The 26719-nt window shown below is 47.4% G+C and overlaps 1 protein-coding gene across 2 annotated transcripts in view; it reads left to right on the plus strand.

The window, feature by feature from the left end:
• Positions 1-26719, plus strand: part of POLDIP3 (DNA polymerase delta interacting protein 3) — a 207942-nt gene that overhangs the window by 143156 nt on the left and 38067 nt on the right. For both annotated transcript variants that reach the window (XM_063940391.1, XM_063940392.1), the window contains exon 8: positions 12498-12564. In XM_063940391.1, coding sequence (XP_063796461.1) covers positions 12498-12564 — 67 coding nt within the window. The remainder of the gene's footprint in view (positions 1-12497; positions 12565-26719) is intronic.

Consider the following 26719-nt stretch of genomic DNA (forward strand, 5'->3'; position numbering starts at 1 on the left):
TCTGCAGTATGTGATCCTTGCCAAATGGAATGGGTTTCATCAGATAAAAATGCAGACTATGGTCCTTTATGGTGGAAGTAAGGAGGTCGTTAGCCTGGTGGCTACAGATATCCCATCTGGACAAAGGGAGACCCTTTTGGATATCAGATTGGGAGATTCTGACAACAGATGCCAGTCTCCAGGTCTGGGTAGCAGTGTCAGGAAGGTTTTGTTTCCAGGGGCAATGGAACAAGGAAGAAAGTTGCCTGCCAGTAAATACATTGGAACTTCGGGCCATATACATGGCACTGATTCAGACAAAGGACATCCTTCATGGAAAACCAGTTCAGATCCGCTCGGACAATGCTACAGCAGTATCGTACCTCAACCATCAAGGAGGAACGCGCAGCCAAAAAGATATGAAGGAGGTAAGTCGCACACTACATTGGGCAGAACTTAATCATCCAGCCTTGTCCGCAATGTTCGTGTCGGGAGTCCTAAACTGGGAAGTGGATTTTCTCAGTCGACACGCCATTCAGGCAAGCGAATGGGCTCTACACCCGGAGGTCTTCCAAACTCTAGTCGACAAGTGGGGGTTGCCAGAGATAGATCTCATGGCATCCCGTCAGAACAACAAAGTTCTCGCATATGGGTCAAGAACAAAGGATCACAGAGCGATCTTTGTGGATGCCCTGTCGGTGAGATGGGACTTTTTCTGGCCTATGTGTTTCCTCCAATCACCTTATTACCCAGGGTGGTGAGAAAGATAAAGCAAGGAAAGGGTGCCGTGATACTAATAGCTCTGGCTTGGCCTAGAAGACATTGGTACAGAGATCTGCAGAGAATGTCGATGGATTCTCTATTCTTTCTCCCTCAACGCCCAGATCTACTGACGCAGGGTCCTTGTTATCAAAGACATCTGGATCGACTGTCTTTGGCGGTGTGGCTCTTGAGACCTCTATCCTGAAGTCGAGAGCATTCTCACAACAGGTAATTCAAACAATGATCAGAGCAGAGAAACCTTCCTCAGCTCGCATTTATCACTGAATATGGCAAAAATATATTCATTGGTGCAGTGAATGGAAAATGGACACCTGGGTCTTTCAGAGTTTCCAGGGTCTTAGCATTCCTTCAAGCAGGAATGGAACAAAGGTTTGAAGGTGGCTTCCTTGAGAGTGCAAGTGTCAGCATTGACTGTATGGTTCCAAAAGAAAATTTCCAACCTATAGGATGTGCATACTTTTTTCCATGGAATGCTGCGCATTCAACCTCCTTTTATTCCTCCTACAGTGCCTTGGGATTTAAGTTTAGTCCTAAAGACCCTTCAAGTTGCCTCGTTTGAACCACTTAATAAAGTTATTGTCCTCCATTTCTGATTTTTTTTTTTTATCCAGATAGCGTGGTTCTCAGAACTAAATCTAGGTATCTTCCCAAGGTGGTGTCTAAATTTCACCTTAACATAGAAATTGTAGTTCTGGCATTCCTTTCTGTGGGAGATGCATCGCTGGACGCGGTCAGTGCTGGTCAGTGCCTTAAGGATCTACGTGGATCGTACCAGTGCCATCAGAAAGAAAGATACTCTCTTCATTCTCTACGGATTTCACAAGAGAGGATGGCCTGCTGATAAGCAGACACTGGCGAGGTGGCTTCGGGTGACTATTTCAGAAGCATATTCTCACGCTGAACTCCCTGTTCCGGCTAATGTCTCTGCTCACTCTACTTGTAAGGTACGTCCATCATGGGCAGCACAACGTGTTGCTTCAGCAGAACAGATATGTAAGGCAGCCACATGGTCTTCCATTAACACATTCATTAGACATTATGCCTTGGATACCTTTGCTCTAATGACGCTGAATTCGGGTCCCCGGTGTCATGTGGCGGCTAAAGAGCGCGGCGGGCTGCAAGCTGCATTGCCTGCCACAGACCCAAACACTGGCGGTATGAAGGGGATGAAAGCTTCCTTATTACACTAAGGTGTACGTATGTGTACGGTATCCGGACTGCAGGTCGACAACAAAAAGGTCGACACACCTTAGGTCGACACCAATTGGTCGACACACCTTAGGTCGACATGGAAAAAGGTCGACATGAGTTTTTCACAATTTTTTTTTCTTTTTTGGAACCTTTTCATACTTAACGATCCACGTGGACTACAATTGGAACGGTAATCTGTGCCGAGCGGAGCGAAGGCACCATGCCCGAAGCATGACGAGCGAAGCGGTGCACTAATTGGGGTTCCCCGTCACTCTACGAAGAAAATGACACCAAAAAAACTCATGTCGACCTTTTTCCATGTCGACCTTGTTCCTGTCGACATTTTGTCCATGTCGACCTTTTGGCCATGTCGATCTAAGGTGTGTCGACCTAAGGTGTGTTGTCCTTTTTGTTGTCGACCTGGAGTACCAGACCCATGTGTACAATTGTGTAGCCGGTATAATATAACTTTAGGGACCGCGCACCATTGAAAGGGCGGGGCTTCCCAGAGAGTGGGACCAGCGGCTAAAAGGCGCCATTTCCAGCTGCTGCTGGCTGAAAGGCTTCATAACAGAGCTCCTCCACAGACCCTGCTGAACACCAATAGTACTGGTACCGGAGGTTATAGAGAAGGAGGAGCGTATCAGCGGTGATTCACTGCTGCATCTACTGTTTATCTATATTTATTATTTCCAGCTTGTCTGGATATTGTGTGCTGGTCCAATTCCTCTCTGTGTCACTCCAGTGGGGCTGTCTGGAGTGCGGGTGCTGTCTCACTGTTGTGTTGTGATTGCACTGTATTTCTCATAACTTTGTGTGTTTCTGCAATAACATGTCTGGGGAAAAAGGCTGCATGTCTTTCATGTAGTACTAAGTTGTACTCCCTCACCAGACGGGTCTCTTATGTGTAATCAATGTTCCATACCCTCTCAGGGTAGTAGTATGCAGGAACCAGAATAGTTAGAATCTGTGAAAAACATGATTCATAACATAAATACAGAGTTATCCACAGCTAGACTAGAGTGACAGTCCCTAAAACAGTCGGTAGATAATGTTTATTAAGACTGCTGACCTCAGACAGACTCCTCAGCCCTCTCTGTTGGTCTCGTATAAATGCTCACTTCCACAGATTCTCCAGCTTCACCTGTAGCAAGGGTTACCTTGCAAGATGCCATACAAAAGCTACTGCTAACAGATTATCGTTCCAGTGCCTCCCCTGTCTCACAACAGGGGTTTTTATTCAACTCTGTTGTACCGAAACCAGATGGTTCGGTATCCCCAATACTGAACCTCAGATCTCTGAACCCGTACCTACGTGTGTTCAAGTCCAGATGGAATCCCTACGGGCGGTGGTCTAGGGCTTGGAGGAAAGGAGGTTCCTGGTTTCCTTGGATATCAAGGATGCGTATCTACACATCCCCATATGGCTGCCTCATCAGGCTTACCTCAGGTCCGCTATTGAACCGCCACTTCCAATTTCAGGCGTTATTCTTTGGTCTTTCCACAGATCCAAGGGTGTTCACAAAAGTCATGGCACAATTGCAGCATGGGAGTGAACATTGTTCCCTATTTGGACGATCTCCTGTTGAAAGCTGCGTCCAGAATGTCTGCTACACGCCATAGATTTGACTGTGTCTGCTTACGGACCATGGGTGGATCCTAAATTTCCAGAAGTCTCACCTGGAACCGTCACAGAGAATTCCGTTCCTAGGAATGATACTGGACATAGTATCTCAGAAGTTATACCTTCCCATGGACAAGACCTTGGCAATCCAAGCTATGGTTCGCTCGGTCCTCAAACCTCGCAGGATCTCGGTCCACCTTTGCATTTGTCTACTGGGCAAGATGGTGACCTCATACGAGGCCATACAGTACGGGAGGTTCCATGCCTGCCCTTTCCAACTGGATTTACTGAACAAGCGGTCAGGGTCTCACCTACACATGCACTAGCTTGTGTCTGTCGCCAAGAGCACAGATTTCCCTGTTGTGGCTACAAATCCCTCACCTTGTGGAGGGTCGTAGTTTCTGTCCCCAGTCATGGATACGGCTAACAACAAATGCCAGCCTCCGAGGTTGGGGGTGCAGAACCCAAGGGGCCAAATTCCAGGGGAAGTGGTCAACTCGGGAATCTGCACTTCTGATAAATGTACTGGAACTCAGGGCAATTCACAGTGCTCTTCTGCAGGCCTCCTCTCTTCTCAGGCATCAAGCCATTCAGGTACAGTCGGACAACGCCACGGCGGTGGCATACATAAACCGACAGGGAGGAACAAGATGCAGGGCTGCAATGCGAGAGGTGTCAAGGATACTCCTATGGGCGGAGGCCAATGCAAGGGCCATCTCAGCCATATTCACTCCAGGAGTAGACAACTGGGAAGCGGACTTCCTCAGTAGGCACGACCTCCATCCGGGGGAATGGGACCTTCATCCTCAGGTGTTTCAACAGCTGGTTCACCGGTGGGGCTGTCCGCAGATAGACCTGATGGCTTCTCGTCTCAACAAGAAGCTCCGGCGTTACTGTTCCAGAACAAGGGATCCGCAGGCTGCTGCTGTGGACTCTGACGGCACCGTGGATGTACCAGTTCGTTTACCTGTTTCCTCCAATCCCTCTCCAAGAGTTCTAAAAAGACTTAAAAGGAAAAGCGTTCAAGCAATTCTGATTGCCCCGGATTGGCCTCGACGGGCATGGTATGCGTACCTCCTGATGTCTCTGGAGGAACCCTGGCATCTGCCGCTGCTCAAACACCTTCATCAACAAGGACCATTCGTCTGTCCAGGTTTACAGCGGCTTCGTTTGACGGCTTGGAGGTTGAGAGGAAAATTCTAGCCAGAAAACGTAGCTCTCATAAAAACTCTCTGCCTCTTATAACCAAAGTACAAAAAAAAATTTTTAAAGCGCTGACACTCTGTGTATATGTATGAAGAAAAAAGTATTTATTATATTTTTACTTCAATTTTTTAATATAAAGATAAAAATAACATTTATAAAAAGAATTTTAAATTCACAATATAATAAAATCCACAGTAACCCTCTCTGCATATATCATATGGGTGTCTCTCCCTTCCTTCTGATCTCCAGAGACTGTTGCAATTATTTGTTATTTGAATAACCTTATTATTTGTATCCAACTCTTCTCTGCAGAGCAGAAGGAATTAGTTGCTCTACTAGAAATCTGACACAAAATCCTACCAATTACTTATACACTTATGCACAATAAGATAACCTTATGTGTTCTATAATGGCAAAACAATGTCCATGTTTTAAAATGATTTCAGCTATATGGTAACAGAACCGCTGTCTTTAATCTGTTTTCCAATCAAACTTGATTAGTTGACTCAGCTGGAATAAGTTGGAATTTTTTAAATATAGAAGCATATTTCTTTTGCAGCGCATGGACTATTAAATTCTTTAAGTCCTCTATTCCATTGCTGAATTCACTGACTGAGGAAGCCGCTGAGGGTAACAGGAGGCGGAGAAACGCATATCTGGACATCACTAATAGCTACACGTTTTGCCATTATAGAACACACAAGGTTACTTATTGTGCATAAGTAATTGGTAGGATTTTGTGTCAGATTTCTAGTAGAGCAACTAATTCCTTCTGCTCTGCAGAGACGAGTTGGATACAAATAATAAGGTTATTAAAATAACAACAAATAATTGCAACAGTCTCTGGAGATGAGAAGGAAGGGAGAGACACCCATATGATATATGCAGAGAGGGTTACTGTGGATTTTATTATATTGTGAATTTAAAATTCTTTTTATAAATGTTATTTTTATCTTTATATTAAAAAATTGAAGTCAAAATATAATACTTTTTTCTTCATACATATACATACAGAGTGTCAGCGCTTTTAAGCTTTTTTTCTCCTACGGACCCGATCTAATCCCACGGTTCTAAAGTACAGTTTCCAGTATCCACTACAGACTATGAGAAAAGGAATTACCGGTAGGTATCAAATTCCTATTTTCATGATTACATTGTGATCTTCTAATACATATCAATAGACATTTGTTTTAATTACACATAATTATTAGTAGGTTGAGTGACCCCAAAAAGAGTACTTTTATTTAGTTCTTTGGGGGGAATTAAATAGTTTATTGGGCGCCCATTACTGACAGGATCATTTAAATTTTTTCTGCCTGTGGGCGCAAGTGCTGCGTGTGCCCTTTTTATTTCTGCTTACTCCCTCCTGAGGTAGCAAACAGAAATCTATGAAAAGTCAAGGGCGCCCAAACACAGCATGCCCAATACTTAAGATGATTTTAGCTACTTTACTAAACCCAGTCCATTTTGGCAAGATATGCTTAATAACTAATTGGCGGACAGTTACTTGCACCCTTTGGCACAAACAATTTAATATTGCATTGCCCTGTCACTTATAACGGGAGATTGTGTGCGTGAGAGCGGGCGTAAAAACAATTTGCTGTGTTTACATGATCATTACTTATTTCTCCTCCGTGGCAAGTTTTTTGCCTGCAGTTATATTTGATCAACTGCATTTGTGGGAATCCTCAGAAATGCACAGCAAAAAAAGTTCTAAAACATGCATATTTTCTCTGACGTCCTAGTGGATGCTGGGACTCCGTCAGGACCATGGGGATTAGCGGCTCCGCAGGGGACAGGGCACAAAAATAAAAGCTTTAGGACTAGGTGGTGTGCACTGGCTCCTCCCCCTATGACCCTCCTCCAAGCCTCAGTTAGGTTTTTGTGCCCGTCCGAGCAGGGTGCAATCTAGGTGGCTCTCCTAAAGAGCTGCTTAGAAAAAGTTATTAGGTTTTTTATTTTCAGTGAGTCCTGCTGGCAACAGGCTCACTGCAACGAGGGACTTAGGGGAGAAGAAGTGAACTCACCTGCGTGCAGGATGGATTGGCTTCTTAGGCTACTGGACACCATTAGCTCCAGAGGGATCGAACACAGGCCCAGCCATGGAGTCCGGTCCCGGAGCCGCGCCGCCGACCCCCTTGCAGATGCCGAAAAGTGAAGAGGTCCAGAAACCGGCGGCAGAAGACTTTTCAGTCTTCATGAGGGTAGCGCACAGCACTGCAGCTGTGCGCCATTGTTGTCAGCACACTTCACACCAGCGGTCACTGAGGGTGCAGGGCGCTGGGGGGGGGGCGCCCTGGGCAGCAATGATAATACCTTGTTCTGGCTAAAAATACATCACATATAGCCCCTGGGGCTATATGGATGTATTTAACCCCTGCCAGGTCTCACAAACACCGGGAGAAGAGCCCGCCGAAATAGGGGGCGGGGCCTATCTCCTCAGCACACAGCGCCATTTTCCTGCACAGCTCCGCTGCGAGGAAGGCTCCCAGGACTCTCCCCTGCACTGCACTACAGAAACAGGGTAAAAAAACAGAGAGGGGGGGCACTTTTTTGGCGATATTGATATATTAAGCTGCTATAAAGGAAACAACACTTCTGTAGGGTTGTTCCTATATATTTATAGCGCTTGGGTGTGTGCTGGCAAACTCTCCCTCTGTCTCCCCAAAGGGCTAGTGGGGTCCTGTCTTCGATAAGAGCATTCCCTGTGTGTCTGCTGTGTGTCGGTACGTGTGTGTCGACATGTATGAGGACGATGTTGGTGTGGAGGCGGAGCAATTGCCGGTAATGGTGATGTCACCCCCTAGGGAGTCGACACCGGAATGGATGGCTTTGTTTATGGAATTACGTGATAATGTCAGCACGTTACAAAAATCAGTTGACGACATGAGACGGCCGGCAAACCAGTTAGTACCTGTCCAGGCGTCTCAGACACTGTCAGGGGCTGTAAAACGCCCTTTACCTCAGTCGGTCGACACAGACCCAGACACGGACACCGAATCTAGTGTCGACGGTGAAGAAACAAACGTATTTTCCAGTAGGGCCACACGTTATATGATCACGGCAATGAAGGAGGCTTTGCATATCTCTGATACTGCAAGTACCACAAAAAGGGGTATTATGTGGGGTCTGAAAAAACTACCTGTAGTTTTTCCTGAATCAGAGGAATTGAATGAAGTGTGTGATGAAGCGTGGGTTAACCCCGATAGAAAACTGCTAATTTCAAAGAAGTTATTGGCATTATATCCTTTCCCGCCAGAGGTTAGGGCGCGCTGGGAAACACCCCCTAGGGTGGATAAGGCACTCACACGCTTATCAAAACAAGTGGCGTTACCGTCTCCTGAAACGGCCGCCCTCAAGGATCCAGCTGATAGGAGGCTGGAAACTACCCTGAAAAGTATATACACTCATACTGGTGTTATACAGCGACCAGCCATCGCCTCTGCATGGATGTGCAGTGCTGGGGTGGTTTGGTCGGATTCCCTGACTGAAAATATTGATACCCTGGATAGGGACAGTATTTTATTGACTATAGAGCAATTAAAGGATGCTTTTCTTTATATGCGAGATGCTCAGAGGGATATTTGCACTCTGGCATCGAGAGTAAGTGCGATGTCCATATCTGCCAGAAGAAGTTTATGGACGCGACAGTGGTCAGGTGATGTAGATTCCAAACGGCAGATGGAAGTATTGCCGTATAAAGGGGAGGAATTATTTGGGGTCGGTCTATCGGATTTGGTGGCCACGGCAACAGCCGGGAAATCCACCTTTTTACCTCAGGTCCCCTCCCAACAGAAAAAGACACCGTCTTTTCAGCCGCATTCCTTTCGTTCCTATAAGAACAAGCGGGCAAAAGGACAGTCATATCTGCCCCGAGGCAAAGGAAAGGGTAAGAGAGTGCACCAAGCAGCTCCCTCCCAGGAGCAGAAGCCCTCCCCGGCTTCTGCAAAGCCCTCAGCATGACGTTGGGGCTTTACAAGCGGACTCAGGGGCGGTGGGGGGTCGACTCAAGAATTTCAGCGCACAGTGGGCTCACTCACAGGTGGACCCCTGGATCCTGCAGGTAGTATCTCAGGGTTACAGGTTGGAATTCGAGAAGTCTCCCCCTCGCCGGTTCCTAAAGTCTGCTCTGCCAACGTCTCCCTCAGACAGGGCGACGGTATTGGAAGCCATTCACAAGCTGTATTCTCAGCAGGTGATAGTCAAGGTACCCCTCCTACAACAGGGAAAGGGGTATTATTCCACACTATTTGTGGTACCGAAGCCGGATGGCTCGGTAAGACCTATTCTAAATCTGAAATCTTTGAACCTGTACATACAAAAATTCAAGTTCAAGATGGAGTCACTCAGAGCAGTGATAGCGAATCTGGAAGAAGGGGACTTTATGGTGTCCCTGGACAGCAAGGATGCTTACCTGCATGTCCCAATTTGCCCTTCACATCAAGGGTACCTCAGGTTCGTGGTGCAAAACTGTCATTATCAGTTTCAGACGCTGCCGTTTGGATTGTCCACGGCACCTCGGGTCTTTACCAAGGTAATGGCCGAAATGATGTTTCTTCTGCGAAGAAAAGGCGTATTAATTATCCCTTACTTGGACGATCTCCTGATAAGGGCAAGGTCCAGAGAGGGACGTAGTAGCACTAACCCAAGTAGTGCTGCAACAGCACGGGTGGATTCTGAATTTTCCAAAATCTCAATTGACCCCGACGACACGTCTGCTGTTCCTGGGAATGATTCTGGACACGGTTCAGAAAAAGGTGTTTCTTCCGGAGGAGAAAGCCAGGGAGTTATCCGAACTTGTCAGGAACCTCCTAAAACCAGGAAAAGTGTCTGTGCATCAATGCACAAGAGTCCTGGGAAAAATGGTGGCTTCTTACGAAGCGATTCCATTCGGCAGATTCCACGCACAAACTTTTCAGTGGGATCTGCTGGACAAATGGTCCGGATCGCATCTGCAGATGCATCAGCGGATAACTTTGTCTCCACGGACAAGGGTGTCTCTTCTGTGGTGGTTGCAGAGTGCTCATCTGTTAGAGGGCCGCAGATTCGGCATACAGGACTGGGTCCTGGTGACCACGGATGCCAGTCTGAGAGGCTGGGGAGCGGTCACACAGGGAAGAAACTTCCAGGGAGTGTGGTCAAGCCTGGAGATGTCTCTTCACATAAATATACTGGAGCTAAGAGCGATTTACAATGCTCTAAGCCTGGCAAAACCCCTGCTTCAGGGTCAGCCGGTGTTGATCCAGTCGGACAACATCACGGCAGTCGCCCACGTAAACAGACAGGGCGGCACAAGAAGCAGGAGGGCAATGGCAGAAGCTGCAAGGATTCTTCGCTGGGCGGAAGATCATGTGATAGCACTGTCAGCAGTGTTCATTCCGGGAGTGGACAACTGGGAAGCGGACTTCCTCAGCAGACACGATCTACACCCGGGAGAGTGGGGACTTCATCCAGAAGTCTTCCACATGATTGTGAACCGTTGGGAAAAACCAAAGGTGGATATGATGGCGTCCCGCCTCAACAAAAAACTGGACAGGTATTGCGCCAGGTCAAGAGACCCTCAGGCAATAGCTGTGGACGCTCTGGTAACACCGTGGGTGTTCCAGTCAGTGTATGTGTTTCCTCCTCTGCCTCTCATACCAAAAGTACTGAGAATTATACGGCAAAGGGGAGTAAGAACGATACTCGTGGCTCCGGATTGGCCAAGAAGAACTTGGTACCCGGAACTTCAGGAGATGCTCACGGAAGATCCGTGGCCTCTACCTCTAAGACGGGACCTGCTTCAGCAGGGACCGTGTCTATTCCAAGACTTACCGCGGCTGCGTTTGACGGCATGGCGGTTGAACGCCGAATTCTAAGGGAAAAAGGCATTCCGGAGGAGGTCATCCCTACCCTGGTAAAAGCCAGGAAGGAGGTGACTGCACAACATTATCACCGCATTTGGAGAAAATATGTTGCGTGGTGTGAGGCCAGGAAGGCCCCGACGGAGGAATTTCAACTGGGTCGATTCCTACATTTCCTGCAAACAGGATTGTCTATGGGCCTAAAATTAGGGTCCATTAAGGTTCAAATTTCGGCCCTGTCGATTTTCTTCCAGAAAGAATTGGCTTCAGTTCCTGAAGTCCAGACTTTTGTAAAAGGAGTACTACATATACAGCCCCCGGTTGTGCCCCCAGTGGCTCCGTGGGATCTTAATGTAGTTTTGGATTTTCTCAAATCCCATTGGTTTGAGCCACTCAAATCGGTGGATTTGAAATATCTTACATGGAAAGTAACCATGCTACTGGCCCTGGCTTCAGCCAGGAGAGTGTCAGAATTGGCGGCTTTATCGTATAAAAGCCCATATCTGATTTTCCATTCGGACAGGGCAGAACTGCGGACGCGTCCTCAGTTTCTGCCTAAGGTGGTTTCAGCGTTTCACCTGAACCAGCCTATTGTGGTGCCTGCGGCTACTAGCGATTTGGAGGATTCCAAGTTGCTGGACGTTGTCAGGGCATTGAAAATATATATTTCAAGGACGGCTGGAGTCAGAAAATCTGACTCGCTGTTTATACTGTATGCACCCAACAAGCTGGGTGCTCCTGCTTCTAAGCAGACGATTGCTCGTTGGATTTGTAGCACAATTCAACTTGCACATTCTGTGGCAGGCCTGCCACAGCCTAAATCTATCAAGGCCCATTCCACAAGGAAGGTGGGCTCATCTTGGGCGGCTGCCCGAGGGGTCTCGGCATTACAACTCTGCCGAGCAGCTACGTGGTCGGGGGGAGAACACGTTTGTAAAATTCTACAAATTTGATACCCTGGCTAAAGAGGACCTGGAGTTCTCTCATTCGGTGCAGCAGAGTCATCCGCACTCTCCCGCCCGTTTGGGAGCTTTGGTATAATCCCCATGGTCCTGACGGAGTCCCAGCATCCACTAGGACGTCAGAGAAAATAAGATTTTACTTACCGATAAATCTATTTCTCGCAGTCCGTAGTGGATGCTGGGCGCCCATCCCAAGTGCGGATTGTCTGCAATACTTGTACATAGTTATTGTTACAAAAAAATCGGGTTGTTATTGTTGTGAGCCGTCTGTTCAGAGGCTCCTACGTTTGTCATACTGTTAACTGGGTTCAGATCACAAGTTGTACGGTGTGATTGGTGTGGCTGGTATGAGTCTTACCCGGGATTCAAAATCCTTCCTTATTGTGTACGCTCGTCCGGGCACAGTATCCTAACTGAGGCTTGGAGGAGGGTCATAGGGGGAGGAGCCAGTGCACACCACCTAGTCCTAAAGCTTTTATTTTTGTGCCCTGTCTCCTGCGGAGCCGCTAATCCCCATGGTCCTGACGGAGTCCCAGCATCCACTACGGACTACGAGAAATAGATTTATCGGTAAGTAAAATCTTATTTTTAATAGTATGCAAGCCTGAATATTCGGTAATTGAATATAAACCAAGGACTGGCAAACTACTGTTATATTAGTATGGTCATACAGAAGTATAAGCGTAAGTGGACTGAAAATTGTACTTTAAAAAAGGAGGCATTACAGTTTTGAGCGATGTACTGTCAGAATGCTCATAACAGAGGCACATTCCACTCTCTGTTTCACGAGTTGGAAAATGAGCATTATGCAGTACTGTAATGCACAATGTGCATGACCATACTTCGCTAAGAATTAAATTGCCCCTATATAATGATACTCTCCTGACTCTCTGCTTGTTTTGTTTTCAGGACAGCCAATGAAATGTAATCTTCATTTGAATGGCAGTGTTATTACATCAGACCAGCCCATTCTGTTGTAAGTATTGATTTTGTTTTGGTTATAAAGGATACTAATTCTAGGCATATACGATTCAATTATCTGGGCGATCCTGAGATCAGTGGACTCCAAGATAATAATACTGTGTATTCACGTGACCGGTCCAAAAACAGCAATCTGTCGGACATGCAGCACCGTTCACCATGTCCATTGTGATGTTTTCTAAGTTGCAAATCGGAAGCTTCAGGCAGTGTGTGCACTCCCTTGTCGACTAATGGACATTTCCCTTTTCTTTGCAGCAGGTGGAAGGAGGAATGTCTCCTCCTCAGGTGTGGAACTCGGGGAGGAGGGTCATAACTGAGTTATCTCCGTGTATGCTCATGATATCTACTGGGTGTCAATCTGACTGTGCATACCTAGAATTAGGGGAATATTTATCAAACCTTCAAACAAGTTGGCTAGTTGCCCATAGCAACCAATCAGCTTCTACCTATTATGAAATGTTCTTGAAAATGCTAGCTGGTAGAAAAAAAAAGAGGGGGTGGACTGCATACCCTATTACTAAAGCTATTAAGAGGGGATAAATCAAAATCCCGACAACAGTTGAACTACGGTCAAAATCCCAACAAGATCAACATACTGACCAGGTCAAAATACCAACATTTTAAAAATACAGACCTTTAAAATGTCGACAAGTCAAAAAAATCGGCACACATTTTTCAGTGTTTTTTTGGTGTGTATGTTGACATGGACACCATATAAGTGTACCGCGTGCGCTCGCCATGCTTCGGGCACGGTACCTCGCTGGGTGCTCGGCACACTATTATAGTCCCCCTACAGGCACACTATTATAGTCCTCCTCCAAGTCCACTGGGATGGTATCAAGTTGGTTTCAATAAAAAAAAAAAATCATGAAAAACTCATGTCGACTTTTTGACCTGTCAACGTTTTAAACGTCGGTATTTTGACCTTGCAGGGAGTTTTACTGTTGGTCAATGATGTCGTTATTTTGACCGTCGAGATTTTGATTACAGGTTAATTGACCGTATCCCATTAAGAGGTGCTATCATGCTGAAGTGAGAGAAAATAGGATTTTGGTACTTACCAGATAAATCCTTTTCTTTTAATCCACTAGGGATCACTGGAGTACTCTTGGGATATGGACGGGCTTTAGCAGGACAGGCACTGAATATTTACATTTAGTAACTCTCCTCCCCTCCATACTCCCATAGTACCTCAGTGTTTCTTACTGAGCCGAACAGGAGCGAGAGAAGATGAACAATGGAGAATTACATATAACATTATAACATAACGGACAACAATAAAGTTGACACATAACGTAACGGACAACTAAACAGTTGACACCATAACCGATATAACCTGAACATTTGAGCAAGTCGGTGAGAATGTGTTACCATAAGATCCACTGAACTTACCACAAAACAGGTAAACTTCTCTGTGTGGGCGTTCAGTGCCCCCTGTGGATTCAAAGAAAAGGATTTATCTGGTAAGTACCAAAATCCTATTTTCTTTTTCATCCACTAGGGGTCACTGGAGTACTCTTGGGACGTACCAAAGTTTCCCCCTTGGGCGGGAGAGCTGTTTCGCACCTGTAACACTAAGCTAGATACTGATGCCGCAAACGTATCAAACTTGTAAAAGCGCACAAACGTGTGCACTGATGACCATGTAGCCGCACGGCAAAGCTGCGTCGTAGAAGCTCCACGACCTGCTGCCCATGAAGTACCCACAGAACGTGTGGAATGAGCTGACACTGATGTAGGCAGCTGTAGCCTAGCATGAAGGTAAGCCTGACGTATGGTCAGTTTAATCCATCTGGATAAGGTCTGCTTGTACGCTGGCCAACCCCTCTTGACAGCATCATAGAGAACAAACAATGTATCCCTCTTACATACTGTAGACGTTCGGGCTACATAAATGCGTAGTGCGCGTACCACATCCAAAGTAGCTGAAGTTCCTGAACCTTCTGATAACACAGGAACTACGGTTGGTTGATTGATGTGAAAAGATGATACTACCTTTGGTAGGAAAGCGGGATTCGTCCCAAGCTCCGCTCTGTCATGAAACACCAGATACGGTGGCTTACATGACAAGGCACCCAATTCTGAAACACGCCTTGCTGAAGCTAAGGCTAGGAGAAAAATTGTTTTCCAAGTGAGAAATTTAACATCCACTTGTTGTAAGGGTTCAAAATATGAAGACTGTAAAAAATCTAAAATCAGATTCAAGTCCCATGGCGCTGTAGGTGGTATAAATGGAGGTTGTACTCTGAGGACACCTTGCAGGAAGGTGTGTACAGTCGGCAAAAGAGCCAAACGCCTTTGAAAGTAAATTGACAAGGCAAAGACCTGCACCCTTAGTGTAGATAAACGTAGTCCTCCATCTAACCCAGTCTGTAAGAATAGCAAAAGACGGGATAACTTGAACAATAAAGTCGGAAACTTCCGAGCTTCACACCAACCTATATAGGCACGCCAAATTCTGTGATAATGAGCTGCTGTAACTGGCTTCCTAGCACGAAACATGGTTGGTATAACCGATTCCGGAATACCCTCTCTTCTTAAGAGGGTGGTTTCAACAGCCACCCCGTCAAACGCAGCCGTGCTAAATCGGGGTAAAGGAATGGACCCTGTTGTAACAGGTCCGGACGTAGCGGGAGCGGTCAAGGATAGTCTGCGAGTAGCCTGCGGAGATCCGAGAACCATGCTCTCCGTAGCCAATGAGGCGCCACTAGTATGACTGTGGTGGACTCTCGTTTGATCCGCTTTAGCAACCGAGGAAGCAGCGGAAACGGTGGAAACAGATACACGAGGCTGTAGGGCCACGCGATCGTGAGAGCATCCACTGCTACTGCCTGTGGATCTCTTGTTCTGTACACATACTGGGGTGTTTGATAATTGTGGCGAGATGCCCCACCGCTGGACCAACATCTGGAACACTTCTGGATTTAATGCCCATTCTCCTGGATCAAAATCCCGACGGCTTAGATAATCCGCCTCCCAGTTGTCCACTCCTGGAATGAACACTGCCGACAATATCACCTGGTGATGCTCGGCCCAATTGAGGATTCAAGCTACCTCCCGCATGGCCATGCTGCTTCTCGTTCCTCCTTGTTGATGTACGCGACTGCCATCGCGTTGTCTGACTGCATCTGTACAGTCTGAGACCGGAGCATGTGCACTGCTTGTCGTAGCACGTTGTAAATTGCTCGGAGTTCCAGGACATTTATAGACAGCAATCTTTCGCGAACTGTCCAGAATCCCTGAATCTTGGATCAAAGCTCCTCAACCTCTGAGACTCGCGTCCGTCGTTAGAATTATGCAATGCCAGACGCCGAACCTTTTTCCTGCGGTGAGATTGTGTACTTGGAGCCACCAGAGTAGTGATACTCTGGCCTGTGGAGACAACCGCACCCTCTGGTGAATCTGCAGATACGAGCCTGACCACTGTGCGAGCACATCCAGTTGAAAAGGACGTAAGTGAAATCTTCCGAATTGGAGCGCTTCGAAAGCCGCCACCATTTTTCTTAACAGTCAAATGCACAAATGTAGCGAGACTGTGCGTGGCTTGAGCACTGACTGTACTCTGTACCTTCTGTTCTGGCAGGTAAATTCTTTGATTCACCGTATCGAGAATCATTCCTAGGAATTGGAAGTCGTTGAGACGGAATCAGATTTGATTTCTTGAAGTTGACAATCCAATCGTGCTGAACTGGCACATTGTATGTCAGCAAGGCATGTTGGAGGAGTATCTGTTGAGACGGAGCTTTGATGAGCAGATCGTCCAAGTAAGGAACTATTATCACTCCCAGGGATCTGAGATTAGCTATCATCACAGACTTCATTTTGGCCTCTCGTCAGCGCCTCGGGTATTCACCAAACGGTAGAGCCCGAAATTGATAATGGTTTTGCTGTACCGCAAACCTTTCGTACAACTAATGCGGCGGCAAAATTGTAATGTGTAAGTATGCATCCTTGAGATCCAGCGCAATCATGAATTCCTGTGGCTCTAAACCTGCAATTACAGTCCGCAGGGATTCCATCTTGAATCTGTAGTAAGTGACGTACTGATTGAGCCCCTTTAGGTTTAATATTAGTCTGACAGAGCCATCCGGCTTTGGAACTGCAAAAAGACTGGAATAATAACCTTGACCTTGTTGCTGAACTGGGACCGGAATCAACACTGCTGAATTTAGCAGAGACTGAATTGCGGTCTGCAGAACCGCCCGTTTGTCTTCTGACACATGCAGTCCTGTCTTGAAAAACCACTCTGGAGGTAGACAATCGAACTGTATTTTGTAACCTTTTAACACTAAATTGCGGATCCACCCATCTGTGGATGTTTGGAACCACACCAAATGGAACATCTGCAGGCGTGCCCCCACAACTGAAGATCCGACATGGGCTGGGAGCCCGTCATGCCACTGGCTTGTCGGTGGTCTTAGCGTCCTGACGACGGGTGGTGTTTTGTGGAAACCCACGTCCTCTACCATGTCTACCCTGTGTGGTTGTTCCTCTACCACGGCCTCGAAAGGGCTGAGGTCTAAATGATTTGAACGCTGGTCCAGAGTACTTCCATCTAGGTACCTGTGGAGGCAAAGGTAGGAAAACAGACTTTCCCCCCGTGGCCTCAGAAATCCATTTGTCCAATTGAGGACCAAACAACTTCTCGCCAGCGTAAGGTAACGCTTCTATTCCTCGTTTGACCTCTGCCTCCGCCTGCTAAGAACACAGCCAGAGAGCCCGTCTTGCCGTAACTAGTGACGCCGAAAGGCCACAAGTGACTTGGCTGACGTCCGTAGAAGCTATACGTAGGTACTCAGCAGCTTCACAGATTTGTTCACCGAGAAATATAAGGTGGTCGTCTTGTAGGGCGTACCTGAGCTGAGTTATCCATACAATCATAGCCTTAGTTACCCAAATTCCAACTGAACCAGGTCTAAGCAGCACTCCTGCTGCCATATACATTGACTTTAGCATAGCTACTAGCTTACGTTCCGACGGGTCTTTAAGCGTAGTAGCAGTTGGTACTGAAATGGTTAACTGTTTAGAAAGTTTTGACACCGACGAATCCACCATTGGAGGATTTTCCCATTTAGATGTCACAGACTCTGGAAACGGGTAACTAGACAGAAACCTGCGAGGTATAGAAAACAGTTTATCCGGATTCTTCCATGCCTCTATGAACTGCTTATTAAGAGATTCTGAAAAAGGAAAACATACTGGAGATCTGTCGTTTAGGAAATACCACCTCATCATTTGTAAGAGGGTCTTCAGTCTCTGTAAAATTCAGAGACTGACGTACTGCCTTGATGAGATTATCAATGCCTGGGCTGTCAATATCCTCACTATCTGACTGCTGGTCCAATTCACCTTCCTCATGTTCATCTTGTGATGTGAGGTCTGGCATTGAGTCGTCAGAATGCAACATAGCAGAAACTGGTAAAGTATAAGACAAATGAAAACTTTTTTTACCCGACTTGGACCTTTGCAAAGGCTGAGACCCTTCTGGAATCTGGCGGTCTCACCCGAGGCTCCGATCTCGCCGCTGCCCGCTCGTGTCGAGCGGCGGCCAATTCTGATTGCAACCCAGCCATTATATCCGCTAGTATTGCCCATTGAGGGTCAGGAGATGAACTCGGAGCAGAAATCGTATTTGTAGCTGTATTCACAAAACATACTGTGCATGTGGTAGAACCATCCGGTAACACTCTTACAGACATTGCAGTTAAACAGTTTTTTTGATTTTGCTGGTGCCTTACTCATTATGTAACCGGACAATACAATAGACAAAGACAGACAAATCCCACGACTCTGTAAAATGTTACTAAGGTGTGTATATGACCGAAGTGCAGTGCACGTGGCCAGACTATATGAAACCTGATCCAAAATTCCCACTAACACCCCTGCGTCATCCGGTCGAGTAGTGTTGTAGGGCAGGAAAATTCTGTAAAGGAAACAGGAAGCATGGTTAAAATGTCCTCCAGCCATGTGCTTATAGTCAAAGTACATATACTCTGTTCCATAATATGTGTCCTTATGCATGTAACAGTATAAATAATACTGCCCATCCCCTAGCATAGGGTGTCTCTTGCTGCTGCTATGGGCATATTCTCCCCCCCCCCCCCCCCCTCCCCGCAGCTGCGCTGCATGTAAAAGGGACAATTATCTCCTGGCTGCCCAGCCTGAGAAGCTGTTTTATAGGGACAGACCGCGGCAGCAGTCAACGCTGTCCACGGCCTGGAGCGGCCGTCCAGCGCTTCTCTGAGCGGCGGCCGGGAATAGGGGAGCGCGGCGGGGAGCTGTATCAGCGGCGGCGGGGAGCGGAGCAGCGGTATCCTGGCGGCGCGCAAAGCAGTCCCCACACACGGCGGGGCGGCCGCATGAGCTGACCGCCCCGTCCTCCATAAATACCTTGATCCTGGCTATGACGGGGCTTCTCCAGCAAGCTCCATCCAGGCCTTCCTGCAGCCTCAGCTGAAGTTAGCTGAGCTGCTTGAGGCTGTGAGGGTGCTCCTTTTCTGAGCGCCGACACGCCAGTAGCTGCTTCCCTGCAGCGCGCACTATCCCGGACCCAAGCTTCTTGCCTAAGCTGGGAAGGGATATTCTAAAGTAGTAAAAATATTTTTTTTTAAATAGAAGTATGTGTGGAAGAACCACTAGTGCGTCTATCCTTGTGAGGCACCGAAAAAAAACACTGAGGTACTATGGGAGTATGGAGGGGAGGAGAGTTACTAAATTTAAATATTCAGTGCCTGTCCTGCTAAAGCCCGTCCATATCCCAAGAGTACTCCAGTGACCCCTAGTGGATGAAGAAGAAATGCAGATGCACACTCCTAGTACTAAGAACACTGATAGTAAGGATAATTTAAATAAACACTCACAATTAACATGGAGTATAAGTGAAGTTGTTAGCAAACATTTGCGCAAATACTGTATGCGGGCCCATGTACCGTGACCAGGTGACTTCATCACATGGGTCTCTAACATTCCTAATGCTATCAAATTATATAAATTCATCACGGTCTTACCTTCCAATAGTGTCCTTATCAGTGTGTGATCTGAAATGCAGGAACCTTGCTATTTAAAACACCTGAGGGTGAATGGGTGGAGTGTCAATTCTAGAGAGAAGAGCCTTACCTTCCAGTGTACAATATATAAACAAATATAGAGGAAAAAGGGGGGAGCCTGGACTGAACACCCTATTACTAAAGATATTAAGAGGTGCTATCATGCTGAGGCTTCTAATACTATGCTGGAGTTAGAGAAATGCAGATGCTAGCTAGTAGCTGGTTGCAATGGGCCTCTTTTTTATAAAATAGCTTCACACGTAAAACGGACAATAATGATGTTTAAATATACAATATTTGAGTGCAACTAGGAAGTTTTGAGTGTAGCTAGTGTGTGCATATACACTGAATGAAATAACGTATGTACACACACCTAATTGTTGCTTTGCCATTTAACCACTTAACTGACATGATCAGCTCTCACGCGACCAAGCCGCCCCACCGTGCCCCCCAGTTTTTGATAAGGAGATCCATTCTGCAGATGTGCATAATATAATATGTAAATATTTAAAAAATTACTTTTTAAACTACATTAAATAAAAAATTTAAAAAAACACAACAAACAATGTCATTAACGCATTTGAAGGGAAAAATCGTCAGTTAAGTGGTTAAGCCACACTCATTGCTAGTGGTTGCATAATAGCCAGCATATAGCAATACAATCTCAGTCAAATATTTGCAGTAGAATGGGTCATGTGAAGAGCTGAGTGACTTTCAGCGTATCGGTGTCATAGGATTCCACCTTTCCAACAAGACTGTTTGTAAATTTCTGCACTGCTAGAACTGTCAAAGTCAACTATAAGTGCTGTTATTGTGAAGTGGAAAAGTCTAGGAATAACAGCTCAGACGAGTAGCAGGAGCCCACGGAAGCTCACTTAGATGCACCAAAAACTGAAGTGTCAATGTTTTTTAGTTTTTCCTCGATTACAAGTCCGCACAAGAAGTTTGTCAGGAGCTTCATGTACAGATTTCAGTGGTGGACCAGCCACAAATAAACCTCAAATCACTATGAAACATGCCAAGCGTCTGCTGGAGTGGTGTGAAGTACGCCACCAATGAACATCAGAGCAGTGGAACACTGTTCTCTGGATTTGCTCTTAACTCATCTGGGGTTGAAAAATCAGGGGTTTGTGGATGCCAGGGAAATGCATACTACCCATTGAAGTTTGGAGAAGGAATAAAGGTCTGCAGCTAAAGGTGCATACACACGGAGAGATTTTGGCTATGAGAGATTTTGACTAACTTTTCCCTTGAACTGGCAGTAGGAGATTTTGACTAACTTTACCAGAGATTTTGTCTAACTATGCAAGAGATTTTGGCTATGGGAGATTTTGACTATCTCATTTAAATAAGGGGATGAGTGTCATATATAGGATAAATTTACAGGGTGGCTGGTATTTAAATAGCTAAAAGTTAAAAAAAAAAAAATGTGCGTGGGGTCCCCCCTCCTATGTAAAACCAGCCTCGGGCTCTTTGAGCCAGTCCTGGTTGTTAAAATACAGAGGAAAAAATGAGTAGGGTTCCACCATATTTAGACAACCAGCACCGGGCTCTGCGTCCGGTCCTGGTTTAAAAAATACGGGGGACAAAAGACATAGGGGTCCCCCGTATTTTCCAAACCAGCACCGGGCTCCACTAGCCAGGGAGATAATGCCACAGCCGGGGGACACTTTTATATTGGTCCCTGCGGCCGTGCCATTACCCCCCCAACTAGTCACCCCTGGCCGGGGTACACTGGAGGAGTGAGGACCCCTTAAATCAAGGAGTCCCCCCCCTCCAGCCACCCAAGGGCCAGGGGTGAAGCCCGAGGCTGTCCCCCCCATCCGTGGCCCGGTGGATGGGAGGCTGATAGCCTTTCAATAGTAATATTGTTCTTTACAGGAGGCCTACAGGTCCCAGCAAGCCTGCCCCAGCATGTTGGCACTTGGAGAACCACAAGTGCCAGCATGCCCGGACATAAAGGGCCCGCTGGCACCTGTAGTCCACCTGTAAAGAAAATATAAAAAAAAAAACACAACACATTCTTTTAAAAATCCTTTATTAAACTGGGTCTTCACCTGGGGGCGGCGGCCTTTAAGCTCTTTTGCATGGCCGCCGCCTTCCCAGGGCTTCCGGCGTCTTCACCTGGGGGGGCGCCACCTCCCCAGGGCTTCTGGGGTCTTGCTCCGGCGTCTTCACCTGGTGGGCGGCGGCTGCTAAGCTCTTTTGCATAGCCGCCGCCCATCCAGGACTTCCACGGCGTCTTCAGGAGCTCTTCTCCGCTCCTCCTCCGCCGTCGGACTGACAGCCGCTGCCTCGCGCTGACTTATATAAGTCAGCGGGAGGGGGCGGGGCGATGACGCGGCGAGCCGTGATTGGCTCGCGGTGGCCATCTTGAATTTCAAAAATGACGCTGAGGCGCCATTTTTGAAACTGGTACCGCTCCGCTGCCAAACTCTGCAATAGAAAGGTAAATTTCCCCCGCCCGCACCGCTGCCGCAACCCGCCCCACCGCCGCCCACACCGCCGCCGCAACCCGCCGTCGCCCACACCGCCACCGCAACCCGCCGCCGCCCGCACAGCCGCCACAACCCGCCGCCGCCCGCACCACCGCCGCCTGCACATCGCTATCGCTGGGAAAAATCGCTGGCCTCTTAAAGTGTTAGCGATTTTGACTAACTTTTGCAGCGACATAGCCAAAATTGACTTGCCTGCACTGACTATTTTTCCCAGCGATAGCGACCTAGCGGGGACGCGCATCGCTATCGCTGGCTGTGTACACACGGAGCGATCTGCACTAACTTTCTGAGCGATTTTGACTATATAGTCAAAATCGCTCAGTTATATCGCTCCGTGTGTATGCACCTTAACTGTAGAGCCCTGTCTTCAGCCCCATTAAACACCTTTGGTGTGATTTAGTACAGCAACTGCGAGCCAGACATTATTGTCCAACATCAGTACCCAACCTCGCTAATGCACTTGGGTCTGAATGAAAGTGAATTTCTGCAACCAAAACTAGTAAATCCTTCTAAGAAGAGTCTGCTAGTGCAGCAAAGGAGGGACCAACTCCATGTTAGTGTCAATGGTTTTGGAATGACACACAAGTGTGACTTTCAGGTCATGTAGCATGTGTGACTGTAGAGAGAGAAATAAAAAAATATATATAATATGATATATAGATATTTCTCTAACATCCTAGTGGATGCTGGGAACTCCGAAAGGACCATGGGGAATAGCGGCTCCGCAGGAGACTGGGCACAACTAAAATAAAGCAAGTCCGGAAAATCGGCGGCATGAAGACTTCTGTCTTCACCAAGGTAGCGCACAGCACTGCAGCTGTGCGCCATTGCTCCTCATACACACTTCACACTCCGGTCACTGAGGGTGCAGGGCGCTGGGGGGGGGGGGGGCGCCCTGAGCAGCTATAAAAACACCTTGGCTGGCAAAACAATCACAATATATAGCCCCAGAGGCTATATATGTGATAATTACCCCTGCCAGAATCCTTAAAAAAGCGGGAGAAAAGTCAGCGAAAAAGCTATCTCCCTCAGCACACTGGCGCCATTTTTCCCTCACAGCTCCGCTGGAAGGAAGCTCCCTGGCTCTCCCCTGCAGTCTACACTACAGAAAGGGTAAAAAAGAGAGGGGGGGCACTAAATTTGGGCGCAGTAAATATTATAGCAGCTATAGGGGACATAATTCAGTTAGTCCCTGCATTATATAGCGCTCTGGTGTGTGCTGGCATACTCTCTCTCTGTCTCCCCAAAGGGCTTCTGTGGGGTCCTGTCCTCTGTTAGAGCATTCCCGGTGTGTGCGGTGTCGGTACGGCTGTGTCGACATGTTTGATGAGGAAAATTATGTGGAGGCGGAGCAGATGCCTATAGAAGTGATGTCACCCCCTGCGGGGCAGACACCTGAGTGGATGGTTTTATGGAAGTAATTACGTGCAAGTGTCGACTCCTTACACAAAAAATTTGACGACATGCCAAATGCGGGACAGCCGGCTTCTCAGCTCGTGCCTGCCCAGGTGTCTCAAAGGCCATCAGGGGCTCTTTAACGCCCGCTACCTCAGATGGCAGACGCAGATGTCGACACGGATACTGATACCAGTGTCGACGACTAATCTAATGTCCACTAGGGCCATTCGTTGCATGATTGAGGCAATGAAAGAGGTGTTACACATTTCGGATATAAACCCAGGTACCACTAAAAAGGGTATTATGTTTGGGGAGAAAAAACTACCCGTAGTTTTTCCCCCATCTGAAGAATTAAATGAAGTGTGTGAAGAAGCGTTGGCTTTCCCCGATAAAAGATTGGTAATCTCTAAAAAGTTACTAATGGCGTTCCCTTTCCCGCCAGAGGATAGGGCACGTTGGGAAACACCTCCTAGGGTGGATAAAGCGCTCACACGTTTGTCTAAAAAGGTGGCACTTCCGTCTCCGGATACGGCAGCCCTGAAGGAGCCTGCGGATAGAAAGCAGGAGGCGATCCTGAAGTCTGTATATACACACTCAGGCGTTATACTTAGACCAGCTATTGCGTCAGCATGGATGTGCAGTGCTGCCGCTGCATGGTCAGATTCCCTGTCAGAAAATATTGACACCCTAGACAGGGACACTATTCTGCTAACCATAGAGCATATAAAAGACTCAGTCTTATACATGAGAGATGCACAGAGGGAGATATGCCGGCTGGCATCTAAAATAAGTGCATTGTCCATTTCTGCTAGGAGAGGCTTATGGACTCTGCAGTGGACAGGGGATGCAGATTCCAAAAGGCACATGGACGTTTCTCTAACGTCCTAGTGGATGCTGGGAACTCCGTAAGGACCATGGGGAATAGCGGGCTCCGAAGGAGGCTGGGCACTCTAGAAAGATCTTAGACTACCTGGTGTGCACTGGCTCCTCCCACTATGACCCTCCTCCAAGCCTCAGTTAGATTTCGTGCCCGGCCGAGGTTGGATGCACACTAGGGGCTCTCCTGAGCTCTTAGAAAGTTATAGTCTTAGAATTTGTTATTTTCAGTGAGACCTGCTGGCAACAGGCTCACTGCAGCGAGGGACTAAGGGGAGAAGAAGCGAACTCGCCTGCTTGCAGCCGGATTGGGCTTCTTAGGCTACTGGACACCATTAGCTCCAGAGGGATCGACCGCAGGCCCAGCCTTGATGTTCGGTCCCGGAACCGCGCCGCCGTCCCCCTTACAGAGCCAGAAGCAAGAAGATGGTCCGGAAAATCGGCGGCATGAAGACTCTGTCTTCACCAAGGTAGCGCACAGCACTGCAGCTGTGCGCCATTGCTCCTCTCACACACTTCACACTCCGGTCACTGAGGGTGCAGGGCGCTGGGGGGGGCGCCCTGAGGCAGCAATAAAAACACCTTGGCTGGCTAAAATACCTCAATATATGGCCCCAGGGGCTATATATGAGGTAAATACCCCTGCCAGAATTCCATAAAAAACGGGAGAATAGGCCGCGAAAAAGGGGCGGAGCCTATCTCCTCAGCACACTGGCGCCATTTTTCCCTCACAGCTCGGCTGGAGGGAAGCTCCCTGGCTCTTCCCTGCAATTCTACAGTACAGTAAGAGGGAAAAGAGAGGGGGGGCATTAAAATTGGCACTGTATACAGTATATTATATAAAAGCTATTAGGGACATAACTCAGTTAGTCCCTGTATATATATAGCGCTCTGGTGTGTGCTGGCATACTCTTACTCTGTCCCCCCAAAGGGCTTTTGTGGGTCCTGTCCTCGTTTAGAGCATTCCCTGTGTGTCTGCGGTGTGTCGACATGTTGAATGAGGAGGCTTATATGGTGACAGAACAGAGGCCGATATATGTGATGTCGCCCCCTGTGGGGCCGACACCAGAGTGGATGGATAGGTGAAAGGTATTAACCGACAGTGTCAACTCCTTACATAAAAGGGTGGATGACGTAACAGCTGTGGGACAGCCGGCTTCGCAGCCCGCGCTTACCCAGGCGTCTCAAAGGCCATCAGGGGCTCAAAAACGCCCGCTCTCTCAGATGGCAGACACAGATGTCGACACGGAGTCTGACTCCAGTGTCGACAAGGTGGAGACATATACACAATCCACTAGGAACATCAGTGACGTGATCCCGGCAATAAAAAATGTGTTATACATTTCTGACTTTAACCCAAGCACCTCTAAAAATGGGTTTTAGGTTTGGGGAGAAAAAACAGGCAGTGTTTTGTTCCCCCATCAGATGAATAAATGAAGTGTGTGAAAGCGTGGGTTCCCCCGTTAAGAAACTGGTAATTTATAAAAAGTTACTGATGGCGTACCCTTTCCCGCCAGGTGGATAAGTTACGCTGGGAGATATCCCCTAGGGTGGATAAGGCGCTCACACGTTTGTCAAAAAAGGTGGCACTGCCGTCTTAGGATACGGCCACTTTAATAGGTACCTGTTGATAAAAAACAGGAGGCTATCCTGAAGTCTGTATTTACACACTCAGGTACTAGACTGAGACCTGCAGATAGTGCTGCTGCAGCGTGGTCGGTGACCCTGTCAAACAGGGATACTAGTTGGAAAACATAAAAACATATTAAAGACGTCGTCTTATATATGGGGGATGCACAGAGGGATATTTTGCCGGCTGGCATCCAAAATAAATGTAATGTCCATTCTGTCAGGAGGGTATTAGAGACCTGTCACTGGACAGGTGATGCTGACTTAAAAAGCGCATAGAGAGCCTTATAAGGGTGAGGAATTATTTGGGGATGGTCTCTGGGACCTCGTATCCACAGCAACTGCTGGGAAGAAATAATTTTACCTCAGGTTTCCTCGCAGACAAAGGTACAATCCTTTCGGCTTCAGAAAAGCAAGCGGGTCAAATGGCGCTTCCTTTCTGTACAGAGACAAGGGTAGAGGGAAAAAAGCTGCACCAGTCAGCCTGTTCCCAGAATCAAGATTCTTCCCCCGCCTCCTGTGAGGCCACACCATGACGCGGGTGCTCCACAGGTGTAGCCAGGTACGGTGGGGGGCCGTCTCAAAAAATTTCAGCAATTAGTGGGCTCGCTCACAGGTGGATCCCTGTTTCTTTCAAGTAGTATTTCAGGGGTACAAGCTGGAATTCGAGATGTCTCCCCCCAGCCGTTTCCTAAAATATGCC

Source organism: Pseudophryne corroboree, chromosome 9 (genome assembly GCF_028390025.1).
Source record: "Pseudophryne corroboree isolate aPseCor3 chromosome 9, aPseCor3.hap2, whole genome shotgun sequence".
Lineage (NCBI taxonomy): Eukaryota > Metazoa > Chordata > Amphibia > Anura > Myobatrachidae > Pseudophryne > Pseudophryne corroboree.